This window comes from Lutra lutra, chromosome X (genome assembly GCF_902655055.1).
Source record: "Lutra lutra chromosome X, mLutLut1.2, whole genome shotgun sequence".
Lineage (NCBI taxonomy): Eukaryota > Metazoa > Chordata > Mammalia > Carnivora > Mustelidae > Lutra > Lutra lutra.
The window spans coordinates 36,835,549-36,855,609 of NC_062296.1; the positions used below are offsets into that span (position 1 = coordinate 36,835,549).

Below are 20,061 nucleotides of genomic sequence, written 5' to 3' on the forward strand. Positions count from 1 at the left end.
TCATCTATTGTCAGACATTTGAGTCACTGTCAGGTTTTAGATATTGTAAATATCTATTCTATTTATGGAAACCTGTTCTATTTTCAGTTTTTAGCTATTATGAGTAATGCTGTTATGAATATTTCTGCACCAGTATTTTTGTGGATATATGTATTAATTTATTCTGGATAAATACCTAGATAGGAATGGAACTGCTGAGACAGAATAGGCATATGGCGCACCTCATTAAAAAAAAAAAGTTGCCAAACCATTTGACATTCACAACAGTATTTAAGAATTCCATTTGCTCCAGATCCTTGTACAACATATGGTGATATCAGTTGTTTTAATAGTAACCATTCTGGTAGGAATATAGTGCTACTTCACTGTGGTTTTAATTTGTATTTCTCTGATAGCTAATAATATTGATCACCTTTTTATGTGCTTATTAGCCATCCATATATCTTCTTTTGTGAAATATCTGTTCAAAGTTTTCCCCACTTAAAAAAAGTGGATTGTATATCTTGTTATTATTGAATTGTAGAAGCTCTTTACATATCCCAGATATCAGTCATTTGTCAGATATATGTTTTGTAAGTATTTTCTCCTAGTCTGTGTCTTCCCTATTTATTTCCTTAACGGTGTCTTTTGATGAGCAGAAGAACAGAAGATCTCAGTTTCTTTAAAAGAAAAAAAAAAAAACAGTGTGGAGCAATTGAATATCTGTATTTAAAAAATGAACCTTGACCCCTAGTTCACACCATAAAAATATTTTTATTTGAACAAATCATAAACCTAAATATAAAAGCTTAAATATTAAATGTTACAGAAAAAATAGAAGAATATTTCCATAAACTTGAATAGGCAAATATTTTGTAATAGGAGACAAAAAGCACTATGAAAGAAAAGTAATAAACTGAACTTTATTAAAATTAACTTTTGAAAAAAATAACTTTTTTTTAAAAGATTTTATTTATTTATTTGACAGAGAGATCATGAGTAGGCAGAGAGGCAGGCAGAGAGAGAGGAGGAGGCAGGCAGAGAGAGAGGAGGAAGCAGGCTCCCCGCCGAGCCGAGAGCCCGACGCGGGGCTTGATCCCAGGACCCTGAGATCATGACCTGAGCGGAAGGCAGAGGCCCAACCTACTGAGCCACCCATGTGCCCCGAAAAAAATAACTTTTGATCGTCACACAACAGTATTAAGAAAATATCACACAACAGCATTAGGAATGAAAGGCAAATTTGAGACAGAAAGAATGTATTTGTAATACGTGTATCTGACAAGGGCTCATATTCAGAATATATAAAGAACTGTCCTATGTCAATAAGAAAAAAGGGTAAACAATCCAATAAATGTAAGAAAACATGGAGCAGGCATTTCAAAAAGATGCTATCCAAATGGCCAATAAGTATATGGAAAGGTGTTTAATATTGTCATTCATTTAAAAACGTAAAATAAAACTTCAGTATGACACTTCTATGTACCCACCAGAACAGCTAAAATTAAAAAGACTGACGATACCAAATGAGGTGAGGACATGGGAAACCGGACAACATTTCACAATACAAAGTACTAACCACAATATAATCACGACAAGACACCAGGAGCCACCCAGGAACATTTCATACATTGCATGTGAGACTGTAACTTATAAAATCACTTTGGAAAACCGGCACCATCTACTAAAGTTAAATGTATACCTACTCTATGATTCAGTAATAATACTATGAAGTTATTGTCTAAGAGAAATGAGTATGTATGTCCACAAAAAGACATGTTAAAGAATGTTAACAGCATCTTTTTTAATAATCTCAAACTAGAAACAACCCAGAAGTCCATCAACAGGTGAATGGGTAATTGATTTTATGTATTTCTTCAATGGAATATTATAGAGTAATTATAAAAAAAACCCAACCTACCGACACATGCAACAAGATAAATTAATCTCACAGACATGAGTGAAAGAAGCCAGACGGAAGGATATAACCTGTATGATTCCATTTATATTAATTTCAAAAATAGGTAAAATTACTTGATGATAATAGAAATCACAGTAGTGGTTACCTTGGGAGGTGGTTTCACTGTGAAGGGGCCTGGGTAAAACTTTATGAGGCAAAGGAACTATTTTATATCTTGATATGTGTGGTGGGTACACGAATATATATATGGGTGGAAACTCATCTATAGTCTTGTACATTTTACTCTACATTATACTTCAGTAAAATGTTAAGGAAAAGATAACCAAAGGCTCACTCTATCCATGCCACTGTGCAATCCAAAAGACAAACAAACAAATGAAATGCAAGCATAACCAGAGCAGATAGTATAGCAAGGTAGTTCAGGCTACCTACTTGACTATAATGCTAAGTCCCTTTGCTTGCATGACTCAGTTCTTATCATATAAATGAGCTGAAGAGTTGTCCTACCAACAGCCACCCCACTGTGTGCCTGAGCACAACTCTCTAAGAGAATCAGCGGCAGGCTAAAGCTTGGTAGTGTATGTTATCACCTACAAAAATAGTAAGGCCTCTTCATTGACTGGTGGCTAGCAGCAAAAGATTGAAAAATGCTCTACCAAATAGTTTTTGCCCACAGGATATTGTCCTGCTGAGCTGGTAATACTCATTCTCATTTTATACAGAAAGAAATTTGGGCAAAGAAAAGTTAAAAGAGCTGGTTCAAGATTATGTTGCTAGTCAGTATCTCATTGGGAAAGAGAACAGCAGTCTGCCAAATAAGAAGTTGCTCTGTGGCATGGGTTAGAATAGATAGGGAGGAGAGAAGGAAACATTTAAGAAAAGGAATATTACCAGGGAATCCAGGAAGGCCTGGTTGTCCTTTTGCTCCAGGGGTCCCTGGTAATCCAGGCAAACCAGTATCTCCCCTAGAACCTTTGATTCCAGGGTTTCCTGGGTATCCAGGCAGACCAGGTTCACCCTAAAATCATGAATAAGAAGATAAAACTACATGTTGTAGATTGTATAACAACATAACATTATTTATAGAGCTTTTATTTTATGTCAGGCACTCTGCTAAGTGTTGTACATAAAATGCTTTGTTTAATCACTTGCAGAAAATTAACTTGAAAATGCTTTGTTTAATCATCACAATAACTCTTTGAGTTAGGCTTTATCATCTCTACTTATCTCTACTTATAAATGAAAAAACTGAATCTTGGAGAATTCAAGTGCCTAATGGCACTAGCAAGTGGCAGAATTAGAATTTGAACCAAGGTCTGTCAGACTCCAGAGTTCACACTACTTCTACAATATGTAGATATATTACTCATTAGTCTTTAACACTTTAGTAAGAAACACACTATCCCATTTTAAAGTGTTGCAACTAATAAGTTATGGAGTCTGCATTTGGATCCAGATAGTCTGATTTGAACCTGTGATTGTTATCCCTAGTATGCTATAATGAAATTCAATGCTTACAATAATTATGTCAAATATTATTGACAAATTATGTCAAATAGTTACAGTAGGTTCTACTGTAAAAAGTAAATTTAATCTTAACATGTAGTGCTTATGCTTGTCTAGGTGAATAAGACCATCTACTTGTGACTTAAATGATTCTGCATTATGGCAAAAGCCTTTTCAACTAATTCCTTTTCTCCTTACATCCCACTGGGCTGGGAATATATGTATTTTGATCTGAACCCTTATAAATCAAACATCTAGCACATTTTTATACACATAATAGGTATACAGTTAAATTTTGGATTGAACTGGTTCCATCTTAGATATTTAAACAGAAAAGCTTTGAATAAACTATCATAATTCTTCTTATTATTCATGAACCAATGACATTTATATATCAAAATGAAAAACAAGAAGAAATTCCAATAGTCTGCTAATGGTAAATCTGAAAGGCAATAAACAAGCTCCTGGTGACTTATGATAAAGTATGTTAAGTTCTATAAACAACCACAATCTGTTAATTTCAACTAGCACTCAGTTCCCCACTACATTTCTCACCACTCTATGACCCTATTCTAAATTGCATAAAGAAAGTAAATATTTCACCAGGGCTTCTGAAAAGGACTAAAATTTGCTAGTTTAAGTTTTATCTAAGTTTTTATCATTCATACACTTTCAGAGAAAACAATGCACTTCCAAAAAGGTAAGCAAGAAGAAATTTTAAAGAAGAAGAAGAGGAGGAGGAGCATACTCAGAACATCGACAAACTGGCCAGAAATCTTATAAATCACTCTGAGAAAGGACAGTTCTATTTACAAAGCAAAAGCTTGACATGACCTGAATAGACTTAAGAAACAAATATCTACATTTCTTCAAATGTCATCCTTTGATAGAATTTTATTTAGATAACATTGACATATAACATTAGTTTCAGGTGTACAACACAATTTGATATTTGTATATACTGTAAAATGATCACACAATAAATCTAGTTAACATCCATCATCATATATAGTTACAAAATTTTTGGTTCTTGTGATAAAAACTTTCAGGATTTACTCTCTTAGCAACTTTCAATATACGATAGAGTATTAACTACAGTCACCATGCTGTACATTACATCCTGATCACTTTAGTTTATAGCTAAGTCTATACTTTTTAAACCTCTTCACCCATTTCACCCACCTTCCAATATTCCACCCCCATCTCTGGCAACCACAACTTTGTTCTCTGTATCTATTAGCTCATTCTTTAAATGTTTTTGTCTATTTATTTTTAGATTCCACATATAAATTAGATCATATGGTACTGGTCTTTATTTCACTTAGCATAATGCCCTCAAGGTCCATCCATGTTGTCACAAATGGCAAGATTTCATTCTTTTATATGGCTCAGTAATATCCCCCTGTATACATATCCCATATTTTCTTTATCTATTCATATACCAACAAACACTTAGGTTGCTTCCACATCTTGACTATTGTAAATAATGCTACAATATATATGGGGACGGGTATATCTTTTCAAGTTAGTGTTTTCATTTTCTTTAGTTAAATATCCAGAAGTGGAATTGATAGATCATATAACAGTTCTTTTTTTTAAAATTTTACTTAATTTTATTTTTTTCAGTGTTCCAAAATTCATTGTTTATGCACCACACCCAGTGTTCCATGCAATATGTGCCCTCCATAATACCCACCACCAGGTTCACCCAACCCTCCACCCTCCTCCCCTCCAAAACCCTCAGTTTGTTTCTCAGAGTCCACAGTCTCTCATGGTTAGTCTCCCCCTCCAATTTCCCCCAACTCACTTCTCCTCTCCATCTCCCAATGTCCTCCATGTTATTCCTTATGCTTCACATGTAACTGAAACCATATGATAATTGACTCTCTCTGCTTGACTTATTTCACTCAGCATAATCACTTCCAGTCCCATCCATGTTGATACAAAAGTTGGGTATTCATCCTTTCTGATGGAGGATATATATACTCCATTGTATATATGGACCATATCTTCTTTATCCATTCATCCAAGGAATCTAGAGAGACCTCGAGGTACTTGATTGTAAGACTGATGAATCATAAGTTTAGACAAGAGCTTTTGAGAGCAGCTAGAGGGAAGAGATTCCTTACGTACAGAGGAAGGTCCATCAAAATAATGTCAGACCTGTCCACAGAAACCTGGCAAGCCAGAAAGGGCTGGCAAGACATATTCAGGGCACTAAATGAAAAGAACATGCAGCCAAGAATACTTTATACAGCAAGACTGACATCCAAAATGCATGGAGAAATAAAGAGCTTCCAAGACTGGCAAGGTTTAAAAGAGTATGTGACCACCAAGACAGCACTATAAGAAATATTAAGGGGGATTCTATAAAAGAAGAAAGAACCCAGGAGTGTCATAAAACAGAAATTTACAGAGACAATCTATAGAAACAAGGACTTCACAGGCAACATGTCAATAAAAACATATATTTCAATAATCACTGTCAATGTTAATGGCCTAAATGCTCCCATAAAATGGCACAGAGTTGAAGACTGGATAAAACAACAGAACCGGTCCATATGTTGTCTACAAGAGACCCATTCTGAACCTAAGGATACATCTAGACTGAAAGTGAAGGGATGGAGAAGCATCTTTCATGTCAATGGGCCTGGGGTAGTGATTCTCATATCAGATAAATTAGATTTTAAACTAAAGACTGTAGTTAGAGATAAAGAAGGACACTACATCATTCTTAAAGGGTCTATCCACCAAGAAGATCTAACAAATGTAAATATTTATGCCCCCAATACGGGAGCAGCCAACTACATAAGACAACTGTTAATCAAGATAAACAGTCATATTGATATGAATACATTAACAGTAGGGGATCTTAACACGCCACTGTCAGTAATAGATCATTCAAGTAGAAAATCAATATGGAAATAAGAGCATTGATTGACACATTGGACCAGATGGACCTCATAGATATATACAGAACATTCCACCCTAAAACAACAGAATACTCATTCTTCTTGAGCGCACATGGAATTTTCTCCAGAATATTTTTATTTTTCTGAGGACCCTCCATGCTATTTTTCACAGTGGCTGTATTAATTTACATTCTCACCAACAGTGCACAAGGGTTTCCATTTCTCCCCATCTTTGCTAACACTTGCTAAAACTTCTTGTTTTGATAACAGCCATTTTAACAGGTGTGAAGTGATATCTCATTGTGTTTTTGATTTGCATTTCCCTGTCGATGAGTTGTCAAGTACCTTTTCATATACCTGTTGACCGTCAGTCAGTATGCATTCTTTGGAAAAATGTCTATTCAGTTGCTCTAGCCCATTTTTAATTAGATTCTTTATTTCATTTTTAATGGTTGTATAAGTTCTTTGCATATTTTGGATATCAAGTCCTTATCAGCATATGATTTGCCAATACTTTCTTACATTCAGTAGGTTGCCTTTTCACTTGGTAAATTCTCTGGCTGTGCAGATTAGTTTGGTGTAGTCTCTCTTGATTATTATGCTTTTATTGCCTTTGTTTCTGGAGACACATCCAGAAAAACATTGCCAAGATCAATGTCAAGGAGATTTCTGCCTGTTTTCTTCTAGGAGTTTTATGGTTTCAGGACTTACATTTAAATCTTTAATCCATTTTGAGTTAATTTTTGTGTTTAGTATAAGACAGTAGTCTAGTTTTATTCTTTTGTCTATGGCTGTAACTTTTCCCAATACCATTTATTAAAGCAACTGTGCTTTCCCCATTGTATATTCTTGCTTTGTCATAAATTAATTGACTATATTTGTGTGGGTTCATTCTGGGCTCTGTATTCTATTGCATCGATCTGCATGTTTGTTTTAATGCCAATACCATATTAGTTTGGTTACTATGGATAGCTAAGTAATACAGTTTGAAATACTGTATTATCTCCAGCTTTGTTTTTCTTTCTCAAGCTTGTTTTGGCTATTCAGTATCTTTTGTGGTTCCATAAAATTTTAGGGTTGTTTGGTTTATTTCTTTGAAAGGTACCATTAGGATTTTGATGAGGATTGCAGTGAATCAGTATATTGCTTTGGGTAATATGGACATTTTAACAATATTAATTCTTCCAATCCATGAGTATCTTCACACTTGTCTCTTCAATCTCTTTCGTCAGTATCATAGTTTTCTGAGTATAGGTCTTCCATCTCCTCAGTTAAATTTATTCCTAAGTATTTTATTCATTTTGATCCAATTGTAAATGGGAGTGTTTCTTTAATTTCTCTGATAGTTGGTATTATATAGTATATAGAATATATAGAAATGCAACAGATTTCTGAATGTTGATTATATACCCAGTGATTTTCCTGAATTTATTTATTAGCTCTAACAGTTTTTGGTGGAGCCTTTAGGGCTTTTTACAAATATAAGTATAGAGTATAAATATACATACACACATATACATATATTTATCTGCAAATAGTGACAGTTTTTACTCTTTCCTTTGCAATTTGGATGCCTTTCACTTCTTTTTCTTGCCTAATTGCTCTAGCTAGGATTTCCAATGCTATGTTGAATAAAAGTTGTAAAAACTGGCATCCTTGTTTTGTTTCTAATCTTAGAGGAAGAACTTTGAGCTTTTCACAACTGAGTATGATGTTAGCTGTGGGCTTCTCATATACGACCTTTATAATGTTGCAATATACTCCCTCTATACTCATTTTGTTGAGAGTTTTTATCCTTTATTTTATTAATGTGATGTATCATATTGATTGATTTGTAGATGTAGACCATTCATGCATCTCTGGAATAAATTTCATTTAATTGTGGCATATGATCCTTTTAGTTGTTACATTGTTTAATTTGGTTTCCTAATATTTTGTTGAGGATTTTGGCATCTATGTTCATTAGGGATACTGGACTGTAATTTTCTTTTTTTTTTTTTCCCCTGTGGTGTCCTTGACGTTTTGGTATCAGTGTAATGCTGGCCTCATAAAATGAGTTCAAAAGTGTTCTCTCATCTTCAGTGTTTTGGAAAAGTTTGAGAAGCATACATATTAAATCTTTAAATGTGTGGTAGAATTCACCAGTGAAGTCATCTAGGTCTAGACTTTTGTTCCTTGGGAGGTTTTCTGGATTACTGATTCAATCTGGATTGCTGTACTAGTAATCAGTCTATTCAGATTTTGTATTCCTTCATGATTCAGTCTTGGAAGGTTGTATGTTTCTAGGAATCTATTCATTGCTTCTTGGCTCTCCAATTTGTTGGCATATAATTATTTATAATAGCCTTTTATGATCTTTTATATTTCTGTGGTGTCAGCTGTAAATCCTTCCTTCATTTCTGATTTAATTTTTTATTTGAGACCTCTCTTGGTGAGTCTAGTTAAAGGTTTGTCAATTTTGCTTATCTTTTCAAAGAACCAGCTCTTAGTTTCACTGATCTTTTCTAATTTAAGTTGATAGCAACTTAAGTCTGAATACATTTGAAAACTACGTTTTTATTCCCCCCTCATTTTATGTTTTTTTTTTTTTTAAGATTTTATTTATTTATTTGACAGAGAGAGATCACAAGCAGGCAGAGAGGCAGGCAGAGAGACAGGAGGAAGCAGGCTCCCTGCTGAGCAGAGAGCCCGATGCGGGACTCGATCCCAGGACTCCGAGATCATGACCTGAGCCGAAGGCAGCGGCTTAACCCACTGAGCCACCCAGGTGCCCCAATCATTTTATGTTTTTGATGTCACATATTACATCTTCTCATTTTGTGCATCCCTTAGCTGATTATTGTACTTAGAGTTACTTTTACTTCTTTTGTCTCTTAATTTTCATACTAGATTTATAAGTGATTAATCCATTTTACTATATATTTTACTATATATTTACTTTTACCTTTGAGATTTATATATTCATATATTTTCTTGTCACTAATGCACTTTTCTTTTCAACTTAAAGAAGTCCCTTTTTAATATTTCCTGTAAGACCAGTTTAATGGTGATGAGCTCTTTTAGCTTTTGATTGATTGGAAATATCTTTATCTCTCTGTTAACTCTGAATGACAACTATGCTGGGGAGAGTATTCTTGTTTGGAAGTTTCTTCCTTTTAGGATTTTGAATATACTGTCCTATTCCTGTTTGGCCTACAAAATTTCTGCTGAAAAATCTGCTTATAGTCTTATTGGGGTTCCTTTGTACCTAACAAGGGGTTTTCCTCTTGCTGCTTTTGAGATTCTCTCTTTAACTTTTGACAGTTTACTTATAATGTGTCTTACTGTTGATCTTTTTGGGTTCATCTTACTCAGGTCTCTATGGTCTTCTTGATCTGAATGTTTCCTTCCTCAGATTAGGGAGGTTTTCAGCCATTATTTAAATAAATTTCCTTCTCCTTTATCTCTCTCTTCTCTTCCTGGGACCCCTTATAATGCAAATGTTATTGAGATTTAAGTTGTCTCACAGGTCCCTTAAGCTATCTTTACTTTTTACGTTTTTTTTTTTTTTCCTTTTTGATGTTCTATTTGGGTTTCATACTTGTCTTCTAGAGCACTTTCTTCTGCTTCATATAGTCTCTTTTTCAACACTCTCATGTACTTTTCAATTCAGTTATTGTATTCTTCAGCAAAACAGCTATTTCCCCCAGTCTTGAAGGAGTAGCCTTGTGTAAAAGATACAACTTATCCATCAACTTTAGACCTAAGTTCCTTGTTGTCTCTCAAACCTCTGTAATTGTCAAAGCAGCATAATTCATTCTTGATGTGTCCCAGTTGTTGAGGGTGTGCCAAGACCTGCCAGTGTTCTAAAGGGGGGACTCACAGTTAGCACCTAGTTTCAGGCTGATTGGAAGCTAGGTCCTCAGATAGCAATTTAAAGTATGCAATATATATGGTCCTGTGGTACCATAATAGTAAATCTTGCTGGCCTGCAAAGTAGATGGATCTGGAGGTGCTGGTAAAGTCAGGGCTTCAGACAAATTTATCAAATCCTTTCTGGGAGGTACCAGCAAGCTGTAGCAAGGCTGAGGAAGGATGCAAAGATGGAATCCTCCAGCCTACATTCCCTGAGAGCACCCCTGTAGCCTCTAGATGTATGCCAAACTTTAAGTCTGCCCCTCAGGCTGAAGCTCCAAGACACATAAATAGGCCTTTTTCACAGACAGACTGGGTATTTGTTTCAGTGCACTGTGTAGTGCTCTGGGTGGGGGGCGCTGAGCAGGTGGTAGCATGCCAATAACTGTCTCTCTAATTGTTATAGTCCTATGGGATTCAGGAATGCAAGCTCCTGGCCACCAGAGCCAGATGATTAAGGAGTGACTCCAGTATGGACTGCATACATCTGCTGGCTTTTGTGGGGGCCACTGAAGAGCACAGAACTGGTATGTGGCTCTTTTGCAGGGCCACAGGAGAATCCAGGGCTGGTGCTTGCCTGCCATCTTTAGTGGGGCAATGGGAGAGTGCAGGGCTGGCTACACTTGCCAGTACTATCAAGGTAAAGGGAGAGTACAAAAATGGTGCCTGCCAGCACTTACAACCACAAAGAGAGTTCCAACATACTCCTGCCTCTCTGGCAGATGGTTTAATATTAGCAAATGAATCTCCTTCATATATAGTACAGGCACTTTTCACACTGCTGCTTTTGCACTGGTTCCTGAGGTGGGTAAGTCTGCATGCAAGCCCTTTAAGAAATGCATCTCAGTTCCCCTATAGCCCTTTGGATATAAGCCCCTTTGGTTTTCAAAGTCAGATGTTTTGGAGAAAGGTCTCTCTGTTACAGGTCCCAGGGGTTAGGGTGCTTGATGTGGGGCATGAAACCCTAACTCCTCAGGGAGGCAGTCCAGATTTGTAAAATCCCTTCTGATTGTGGATCACCTTAGTGGGGGTAGGGTTTGGATGAGACCGTATCTCTGCCTCTGTTACCCATTGATGTGACACTTTTATTATTTGTTGTAAAGGAAGCTGTTCAGTTAGTTTTCAGTTCTTTTTCAGAGAGAATTAATTGTTCCCTATGTAGCTACAGATTTGCTGTGTCCATGGGAAGAGGTATATTCAGTACCTTCTTAGGCCACCCTCTTGTACTGCCCTACCAGTATCCTTGTTTTTAACAACTAATTATAGAATTTTTTCTTATGCTTGACATCCTCCAATCATACTATTGTGTCTCCTGAAACTTTAATTCTACTCTCTTTATAATATAGGCAGTCTCACTTTGCACAATAGTATGGAACTATTAAAATGAAGATGCAAGCTAAAACCATGTAAAAAAATATCTTAATAATGAGAAAAATATGATTGTTCCATGACCTTTAAAAGTTTTTTCCACAACTTTTTTATTTGAGATTATTTATTTATTTATTTATTTATTTGACAGACAGAGATCACAAGTAGTCAGAGAGGTAGGCAGAGAGAGAGAGGAGGAAGCGGGCTCCCCGCTGAACAGAGAACCCAATGCGGGGCTCGATCCCAGGACCCTGGGATCATGACCTGAGCCGAAAGCAGAGGCTTTAACGCACTGAGCCACCCCGGCGCCCCTTCCCACAACTTTAAAATCTCCCTTCACGTAAGTTACACATGTATAGAGGAAAGTCATATATTGCTAAGTTTGTTTTCACTAACTTCCTTGTCTGCATCTCTAAAGTCTCTCAATGGTGGCAGTGTCAACATTCCTATGGTTGGTTATTTTTCTGTAACCCTATTTATATTAGCTTTAAATGTCACTTCCAGTGTTATCACTTCCCATTTTTTCTGCACTTTCATCTTCATTGGTTAATTTACTCTTTTGAGTATCCATACTTTTAAAATTCCACATTGGCTTATCAATGAGAGACAAAGAGGCAACAAAACTACATGCTTTGTTATTAGGGCATTAAGCGAATAACATTTTCACAATGACTAATCACTGACAGAATCTGAAAGAAATGAAATAACCGTTCACTGAACATGATACACAAGTTATGTATATAGTGACTTATGGATTGAAGAGCTAACAGACCATGGTAACATAAGTTTGAACTATGTTGTTGTGGACTGATGTTATTTAACTATATTGTGTTAACAAATTTGTGCATATCAGAACTGTGCAAAGTAAGAACTGCACTATAAAATCTTATTTCTCTCAATGTGTCACCATTATATGATAAAACAATACCATCTGAAAGAAACAACAGACTATTTCAAATACAGGATTTCTTTGCTTTATCAACTCTGCAAGTATCTAAGTTTAGTGTGGACTTTGCTTACTGAAATATACGTGAAGGGTGCATAAAGAAAGAAACGAAGTTAACCTGTTGCTTAAAGAGTTGAATATACTGTGGATATTTGCCAATTGAAACATTTTTCTTTCTGCTGACATTCATTATAAATTCAGATATGAGTTATAGAATTTAGTTCCATTATATAAATGTTAACATTTGCTCAGCCCAGAAAAAAATATTTATGAAAAATTTAGAAAAAAATTTAAATGGAATTTCAAATCAATGAGTAAAGAATGGAGTCTATAACAGATGGGATTAGTTTATCTGGATATTTATTTTGAAAACATGAAGTTACTTCCTCACCTCACACAACATAGAGAAAGAAGCTCGTGGATTAAAGATGTGAATATAAAGAACAAAACATACAAGTGCTGGAAGAAAAGATATAGGTCTATTTTATAATATTATTTAAAAAACAGAAGTTTGTATAACAATCAGAAAATTATGCTTCTGATCTTTCCCACCAACTCTGCTTCCCCAAATCTCTCCTATCTCATTCTCATACTTGTTCAGGATAAAAACTTAGAGTCATCCTTATCTTTCCTCTCAGAGTCCATGATATCTCTCCTCTAATATTCCATAAAGTAAATCTTTCTGTCTTGACCTGGAAAATAATATTCAGATTCTGAATGTTTCCTATCATTTCCACTGCTACCACCCTATTCCACACTATCAAGATCTCTGGTCTGTATTATTTAAATAGTGTCATAAGCAGTCTCACTGTTTTCATCCTTATTTCTCTATGATCTAGTTCCAAAATAGGAGCTATGATATATTCCCAAATTCAAGTATAATCATTTTACTCCTTGCAGTCACTCCCCATTTCACTCAGGAGTAAAATCCCTTTCTATGATCTATAAGGCTCTAGATAATCTATCTCCCATTACTAACCTGATCTCATCTCTTACTTTGTTTCACCTAATTCTGCTTAATCCACACTAGCCACCTTTATGTTCTTCAGACATGTCAGGTATGCTCTCCCACCTCAGGGTGCTTGAATGACTCATTTCCTCACTGCATGTCACTAGATCAACTGTGTTCAGAACAGCTTTCTCTTACTACTCTATTTTAAAATTTAACAATTCTCAGCAATTCCTATCCCCAAGCCTCACTTAACTTTTGCCATACCTTCTAACACACTATAAACATATTTATTTTATTGACTAGATGCAAGCTCTGCACAGGCAGTAAGTTGGTTTCATTCATTTTCTATTTCTAGCACCTAAAACAGTACCTGGCACCTCACCTCACACACTTATTAGGTACACTTTGAATGAATGAATATGTAAAAATGTAAAAATTGCCCATGTAAAAATTTTGTACGCTACATGATAAGTGCACAGTAAACAGGGTTATAAGACAAACAAATGACTGACTGGGAGAAAACAACAGATATAATAGACAATAGATACATCTTTGTGAAGTACTTCTATAAATCGATAGGAAATACACTGGGTGTGGTCCATAAACAATGAATCTTGGAACACTAAAAAAATAAAATAAAATTGAGAAAGGAAAAAATAAAAAATTAAAAAAAAATTTTTAAAAATGATCAAAATGTAAGGTCTGATCCTACTAAGTTTTAACTGAGTAAACTTAGGCAAATTATTCAACTCTCTTTAAAAAAATTGGAAATACACAACCAAATCCCCTCCTAAAAATGAGGCAAGAGACTACTGGGTATTTACCCTAAAGATACAAACGTAGTGATCCGAAGGGGCACGTGCACCCAAATGTTTATAGCAGCAATGTCTACAATAGCCAAACTATGGAAAGAACCTAGATGTCCATCAACAGATGAATGGATAAAGAAGATGTGGTATATATACACAATGGAATACTATGCAGCCATCAAAAGAAATGAAATCTTGCCATTTGCGACGATGTGGATGGAACTAGAGGGTATCATGCTTAGTGAAATAAGTAAATTGGAGAAAGACAACTATCACATGATCTCCCTGATATGAGGAAGTAGAGATGCAACATGGTGGGGTTTGGGCCGTAGGAGAAGAATAAATGAAACAAGATGGGATCAGGAGGGAGACAAACCATAAGTGACTCTTAATCTCAGAAAACAAACTGAGGGTTGCTGGGGAGCGGGGGGGAGGGAGAGGGGGGTGGGGTTATCGACATTGGGGATGGTATGTGCTATGGTGAGTGCTGTGAAGTGTGTAAACCTGGCGATTCACAGACCTGTACCCCTGGGGATAAAAATACATTATATGTTTATAAAAAAATAATAATAAATAAATTTTTTTAAAAATGAGGCAAGAGTATAAACAGACAATTTGTAGAGGAGATATAAGCATAAGAAATCTCATTCTCAGGTTAGGAAATTACATTTAAACAATGATACTCTACTTTTTACCCATTAGACTGACAAAATTTGAATGGTTAATAATATCCAATATTTGTAAAATGAGGACAAAATAGAAAATTTCTAATACTGATCAAGATATTATGAAGCAGCAGAGATATTTAAGAGAAAAATTAGTAATTATCAATATTAAAAAGGTATATATATATACCAGGTTCCAGCAACTCTACTTAGAATTTATTCTATGGCAATATTAATATTAATAATCTTAAGATATGTATGTAAGATATGGGTAAGAATCTTCAGAGCAACATATGTTTGTAATCATGCAAATACAGAAACAACTCAGTGTTCATAATAGGTTAAACTATTTATGGTCAATCCATATACAAAATACTATATAATTATGAAAACGAATGAGGACTTAATTAATGTGCTGATAAAGAAAGTTTGCTAGGACTTCCTAAGTTATGATAGCTGGGTCCAGACCAGATATGTAGTATGATTTTTATGTGTAAATAAAAATATAAGATACCTACATTTGGTAGATGCAGCATCATTTTGTGAATTAGTAACTGAGGAAAAATGCTTCCATAGTTGTAAGATGCTTTCCATTCTAAGATGCACCTCAATATCAGAGATTTTGCATATAAAAAAACCTGAGTCTTAAAACTGATGAAATATCTAAAATATATTCATGTTTAAATACACATAAAATATCTTCTGTGGACAACTACTAAAAGTGGTTAGGGAAGAACTATGAATTTAAGGTATGTAAATGTGTGGAGAGAAGACTTCTCATTTTACCTTGTTTCATACTGATTTTTAAAACCAAGTTTATTGGTTACTATTAATATAAAAACTTTAAAAGACAAAAACCTAAATGAACTTACCTTTTGAGCTGGATATTTCACTTTTAGGAATCTATACAGAATAAATAATTATACATGTGTCCACAGATATGTCTAAGAATATTCATTATGATATTAATTACAACAGAATATCATGCAACTATTAAAAATAATGTACAGTGTTGTGATGAGCACTGGGTGTTATACCCAACTAATGAACTGTTGAGCACTACATCAAAAACTAACAGTGTACTATATGCTGGCTAACTGAACATAATAAAAAAAGTACAGTGACAAAGAAAATTGTCTAAGACATAGTAAAAAAGAAAGGTCAAAAAATATAAGCGATAAAGCAAATACAGAATAGTGTGTATTCTATGACTATACATATATAATACATGTAGAAAACCCAAAATTTTGTATATATACATTAAAATATGTATGGCAAGGGATTCAAATCTACACACTATTATCAGTGGATCTCTACAGGTAAGGGAATGGAATAAAGAAGATATGTTATTAAAGGGATTTTCACTTTTACCCTTGATATGTCTGTATTATCATTTTTTAATGTAGTCATGTACTACCGGTAAAATTTAAATAGAAGAAAAAATATTCAGCATCATTTCAATAGACTTTACACTGTTAATTTGCAGTTAATATGCAGAAATTTCTCTTGATTATCTCCTACTATAAGTTGATTGACTATGCAATCAAACTAAAATTTTTTGTATACTATTAAAAAGAAATTATCTTTAAGACATTCAAATTTCATGAGTTAAATCATTGAGCAACAACAAAAAAGATAGACAAAGCAAGAAAGAGACTCTTAACTATAGAGAACAACCTGATGGTTACCAGAGGAAAGGTGGGTGGAGGGATGGGTTAAATAGGTGATGGGGATCAAGGAGGGCACTTGCTGTGATGAGCAGCAGGTGGTATATGGAAGCACTGAATCACTAAATTGTACACCTGAAACTAATATAACATTATGTGTTAATTATACTGGAATTAACATTAGAATTTTTTTAAAAAAATTAAAAAGTTAAAAGGACAGGTTAAAAGGAAAAAAAACACATTATTCAGTACATTCTTATCTCAGTAGGAATTTTCATTAATTCCATGGAAGGCTAGTAACACCATTCTTTTTGTAATATTTCCTAGCTTTGTGGTCTGCCTGAATGATTAAATAGTATTGTGAGACAAATGATTAACCAGGAGAAAATATTTGTGATAAATATAACAGACAATGAATGAATCTTCGCTAAAGAGTACTTCCACAAATCAGTAGGAATTATTACCTTTTTACATTGAATTAAGGAGCTATCAAATATTCATTGAGTCTAATGATTCTAAGATATGTTCTAAATTTGATTGAGAAACACTACCAAAGTGTTCACGCTGACTAGGTGCGTGGAGGGACATGTAAAACTGTTTTAAGTGCACCTCTCATATGCCATTAGGAATACTACTGCATTTCATTAATTGCATGAGTTACTTTGTCTATAAGTTTCTTCATATTAGTTAATAATAATATTAGGATATAGATCAACATTTCCCCACTAAGATGGGAAAAGAAAACCAAAGCTAGTCAGGAATAAACCTTTGGTTTACCAAATTACATTCAGAGATTAAGATAGAGGGAAAACAAAGAAATCTTCCCCCACACACCTTTTTGGATTGGCTACAAACTCTAAAACATAACTTCTTACAATGTAAGAGAAAGCAGGAGGAATGAATTTTCAGAATATACCATGTCAACTGTGTAGTTTGTTTAATGAAGAATTAGGAATGAACACAGTATTTTTTAAAAAATAATATCTGCTCAGGTATATGCCTAGAGTAGAATTACCTTTGGGCCGGGAAGACCAGGAAGACCAATGCCTGAAACACCAGGATCACCTTTTTCTCCTTTCTGTCCAGGTAATCCTGGAGAGCCAGGTTGTCCAGGAACTCCAGGAAGTCCAGGAGACCCTTTCACACCCTGAGGGCCTGTTGAAAATATGTAATAAGCATCTTTTTTTTTTTACAAAATATGCTTTATTCATGGCATATCTATGACACTTATGACTAAGGGAAAAGTTTTTTTAAAAAGAACTCTGCAAATTCTGAATTATAAAATAATCTTTTACAACCAGGATTATTTAAAAGCCTATTTTTCAAGGAAGTTTAAGAGAAAGGGGTATAGTGAGAGAAAATACACATATTTGTGGATCCTTACTCTTAAGGTTTCTAAAACTCTGTCCCTTAAACCACATTTCAAATATTTGTGTGATGAGAAAACTCTATCCACTGATTATGTCTATTACTGTCTCAGTTTGATTCTATCAACACCAGTCTCTATTTTAATAACAAAGAGAATGAACCATCTGCCATTAATGGAATTAAATATTTGGGAGACTTTCATCACTCACCTGGAAAACCCATATCACCTATGCTTCCTTTAAGTCCAGGAGGTCCTGTAAGTCCTGGATTCCCAGGAAGACCAGGGTTACCTTTGGGACCTAGAAAAGTTAAATTGACTAAATTAAGACAAGTCAGCAATATTGAGGTTGCCTGGTTTCTTGGAGTGGGTTGTAATTATAATGTAAGCCTGGGATTAGATGGATGAAACCTTAATAAATGATTAAGTTCCACAGATCTAACTCAGCATAAAACAGGCAAGAGGTACTTAAGAAATCTCCTTAGGGACATATTACAATATAAACATAGTAACAGAGGTCTCCTAATACAAATCAGTTTTTAAAATGTGAAAATTTTACCAGGACACCTTGTTTCTTGCCCTAAAACAATTCCAATCACCTGAAGTCCTATTTGTATTATGTGCATACTACCCTTACTGTATTTACCACAGATAAATCCAATATAATGAGTCAGCTTTTAAAAGATTGAGAAGTGGCTTTCCCACATACGTCTGATTATGTGAAAGTGGTAAATGGAAAGTGGTATCCTATTATGATATACTCCCAGTACATTAGGCCAGGGATAGATAAAGGTTGATGGAGAGGTACTAACTCCCAACAGTCATGGCGGCTGTGTTCATACATTCTTCCTTGAGCTCAGGTGCCTGAGCTGCGGTGTCACATAGGGATTTTCTAAGGACCACAATGTTGCCTTAAACATTTTTTCTTTTATTTTTTCTTTCATACTGACTTTCAACTTGGGGAAGAGAATGCAGAAGATGTGAAGGATAGAAAGGAACTTATATATCAAGGCGATGTAGTACAGTCTAGAGCAGAATAACTGATCTGAAGGACTCCTATGAGGATGGAGACCAGCTGCTCTTTATTCCTTTGGGGCCCAACTAAAAGAAAATGGCTCAAGAAGCAGCAAGAGTTTTACTAGAAATAAGAAAAAAGTCCATGTTGACTCAAAGGGTGATTAATGCTGAAAAAGACTACCAAGGTATGTTGTGAAATTTTTGTCCCGAGAAACTTTAAAAAATATAATCAGCAGCCATCTTTACATGGTTTAGTGACTGACTTGTCTGAAGGCAGTAACTAAAAAAAGGTAAATTTTTTAGCACCTGCCAGATAACTGCCTCACTGATACATGTTGCTGTGTATATAAATAAACTACACCACCTTATTTGGATGTACTTCTCATTCGGTATACATCCTCACTGACCACAAAAAGAAGAAACTGAGCAAAGCAAAATATCTTACAAACTTTGTCAGTTGACACATGGGCCAAATGGCAACATTTTTGCTAAAAAAAGAGCTCCACATCTCAGTAGCTACTCAAGCATATTGTCATGATCCGATCCAAAACATCATCACACATGATAAATACATAATTACTTTCCTAGGATTTAGTTTTAAGCCATTCAATTGCTACAGGTGGTCTGTCATCCTTACCTGATGGTCCTGGCAATCCAGGTTGTCCACTCAGTCCAGGTTGCCCTGGGTCTCCAGGCAAACCCTGGTAACCTTTTGGCCCTGGAACTCCAGGAATACCTTCCAATGATGAATATAAGGAACACAAGTTAGGTTGATATCATTAATCCACTAAAAATAATTTGGGAAAGCAAGCAACCCAAATTCTGAACTATGAATGAAATACAGGAACCCATGATATTCTGACAGAGTAGGAGCCAATAGCACTGGACACATTAAACTCCTCCACTTCTTATTTAGCTACGATTAAGAAACTCAAATCACTCAGTAACTAAGTCATATTCCTCTTTGGGCCTCAGTTTTTTACACTGTAAAATGAAGGAACTGGGGCAGATTATCTTTAGGCTATCTTTTAGATTCTACAACTATCTTTAATAATCTTA

The 20,061-nt window shown here is 35.0% G+C and overlaps 1 protein-coding gene across 4 annotated transcripts in view; it reads right to left on the reverse strand.

The window, feature by feature from the left end:
• The window catches only part of COL4A5 (collagen type IV alpha 5 chain), a 231,314-nt gene that overhangs the window by 34,320 nt on the left and 176,933 nt on the right, over window positions 1-20,061 (reverse strand). For all 4 annotated transcript variants that reach the window (XM_047715739.1, XM_047715736.1, XM_047715735.1 and 1 more), the window contains exons 34-37: window positions 19,640-19,738; window positions 18,197-18,286; window positions 17,635-17,774; window positions 2,792-2,918 (exon numbers count right to left, since the gene is read on the reverse strand). In XM_047715739.1, the coding sequence (XP_047571695.1) occupies window positions 2,792-2,918; window positions 17,635-17,774; window positions 18,197-18,286; window positions 19,640-19,738 (456 nt within the window). The remainder of the gene's footprint in view (window positions 1-2,791; window positions 2,919-17,634; window positions 17,775-18,196; window positions 18,287-19,639; window positions 19,739-20,061) is intronic.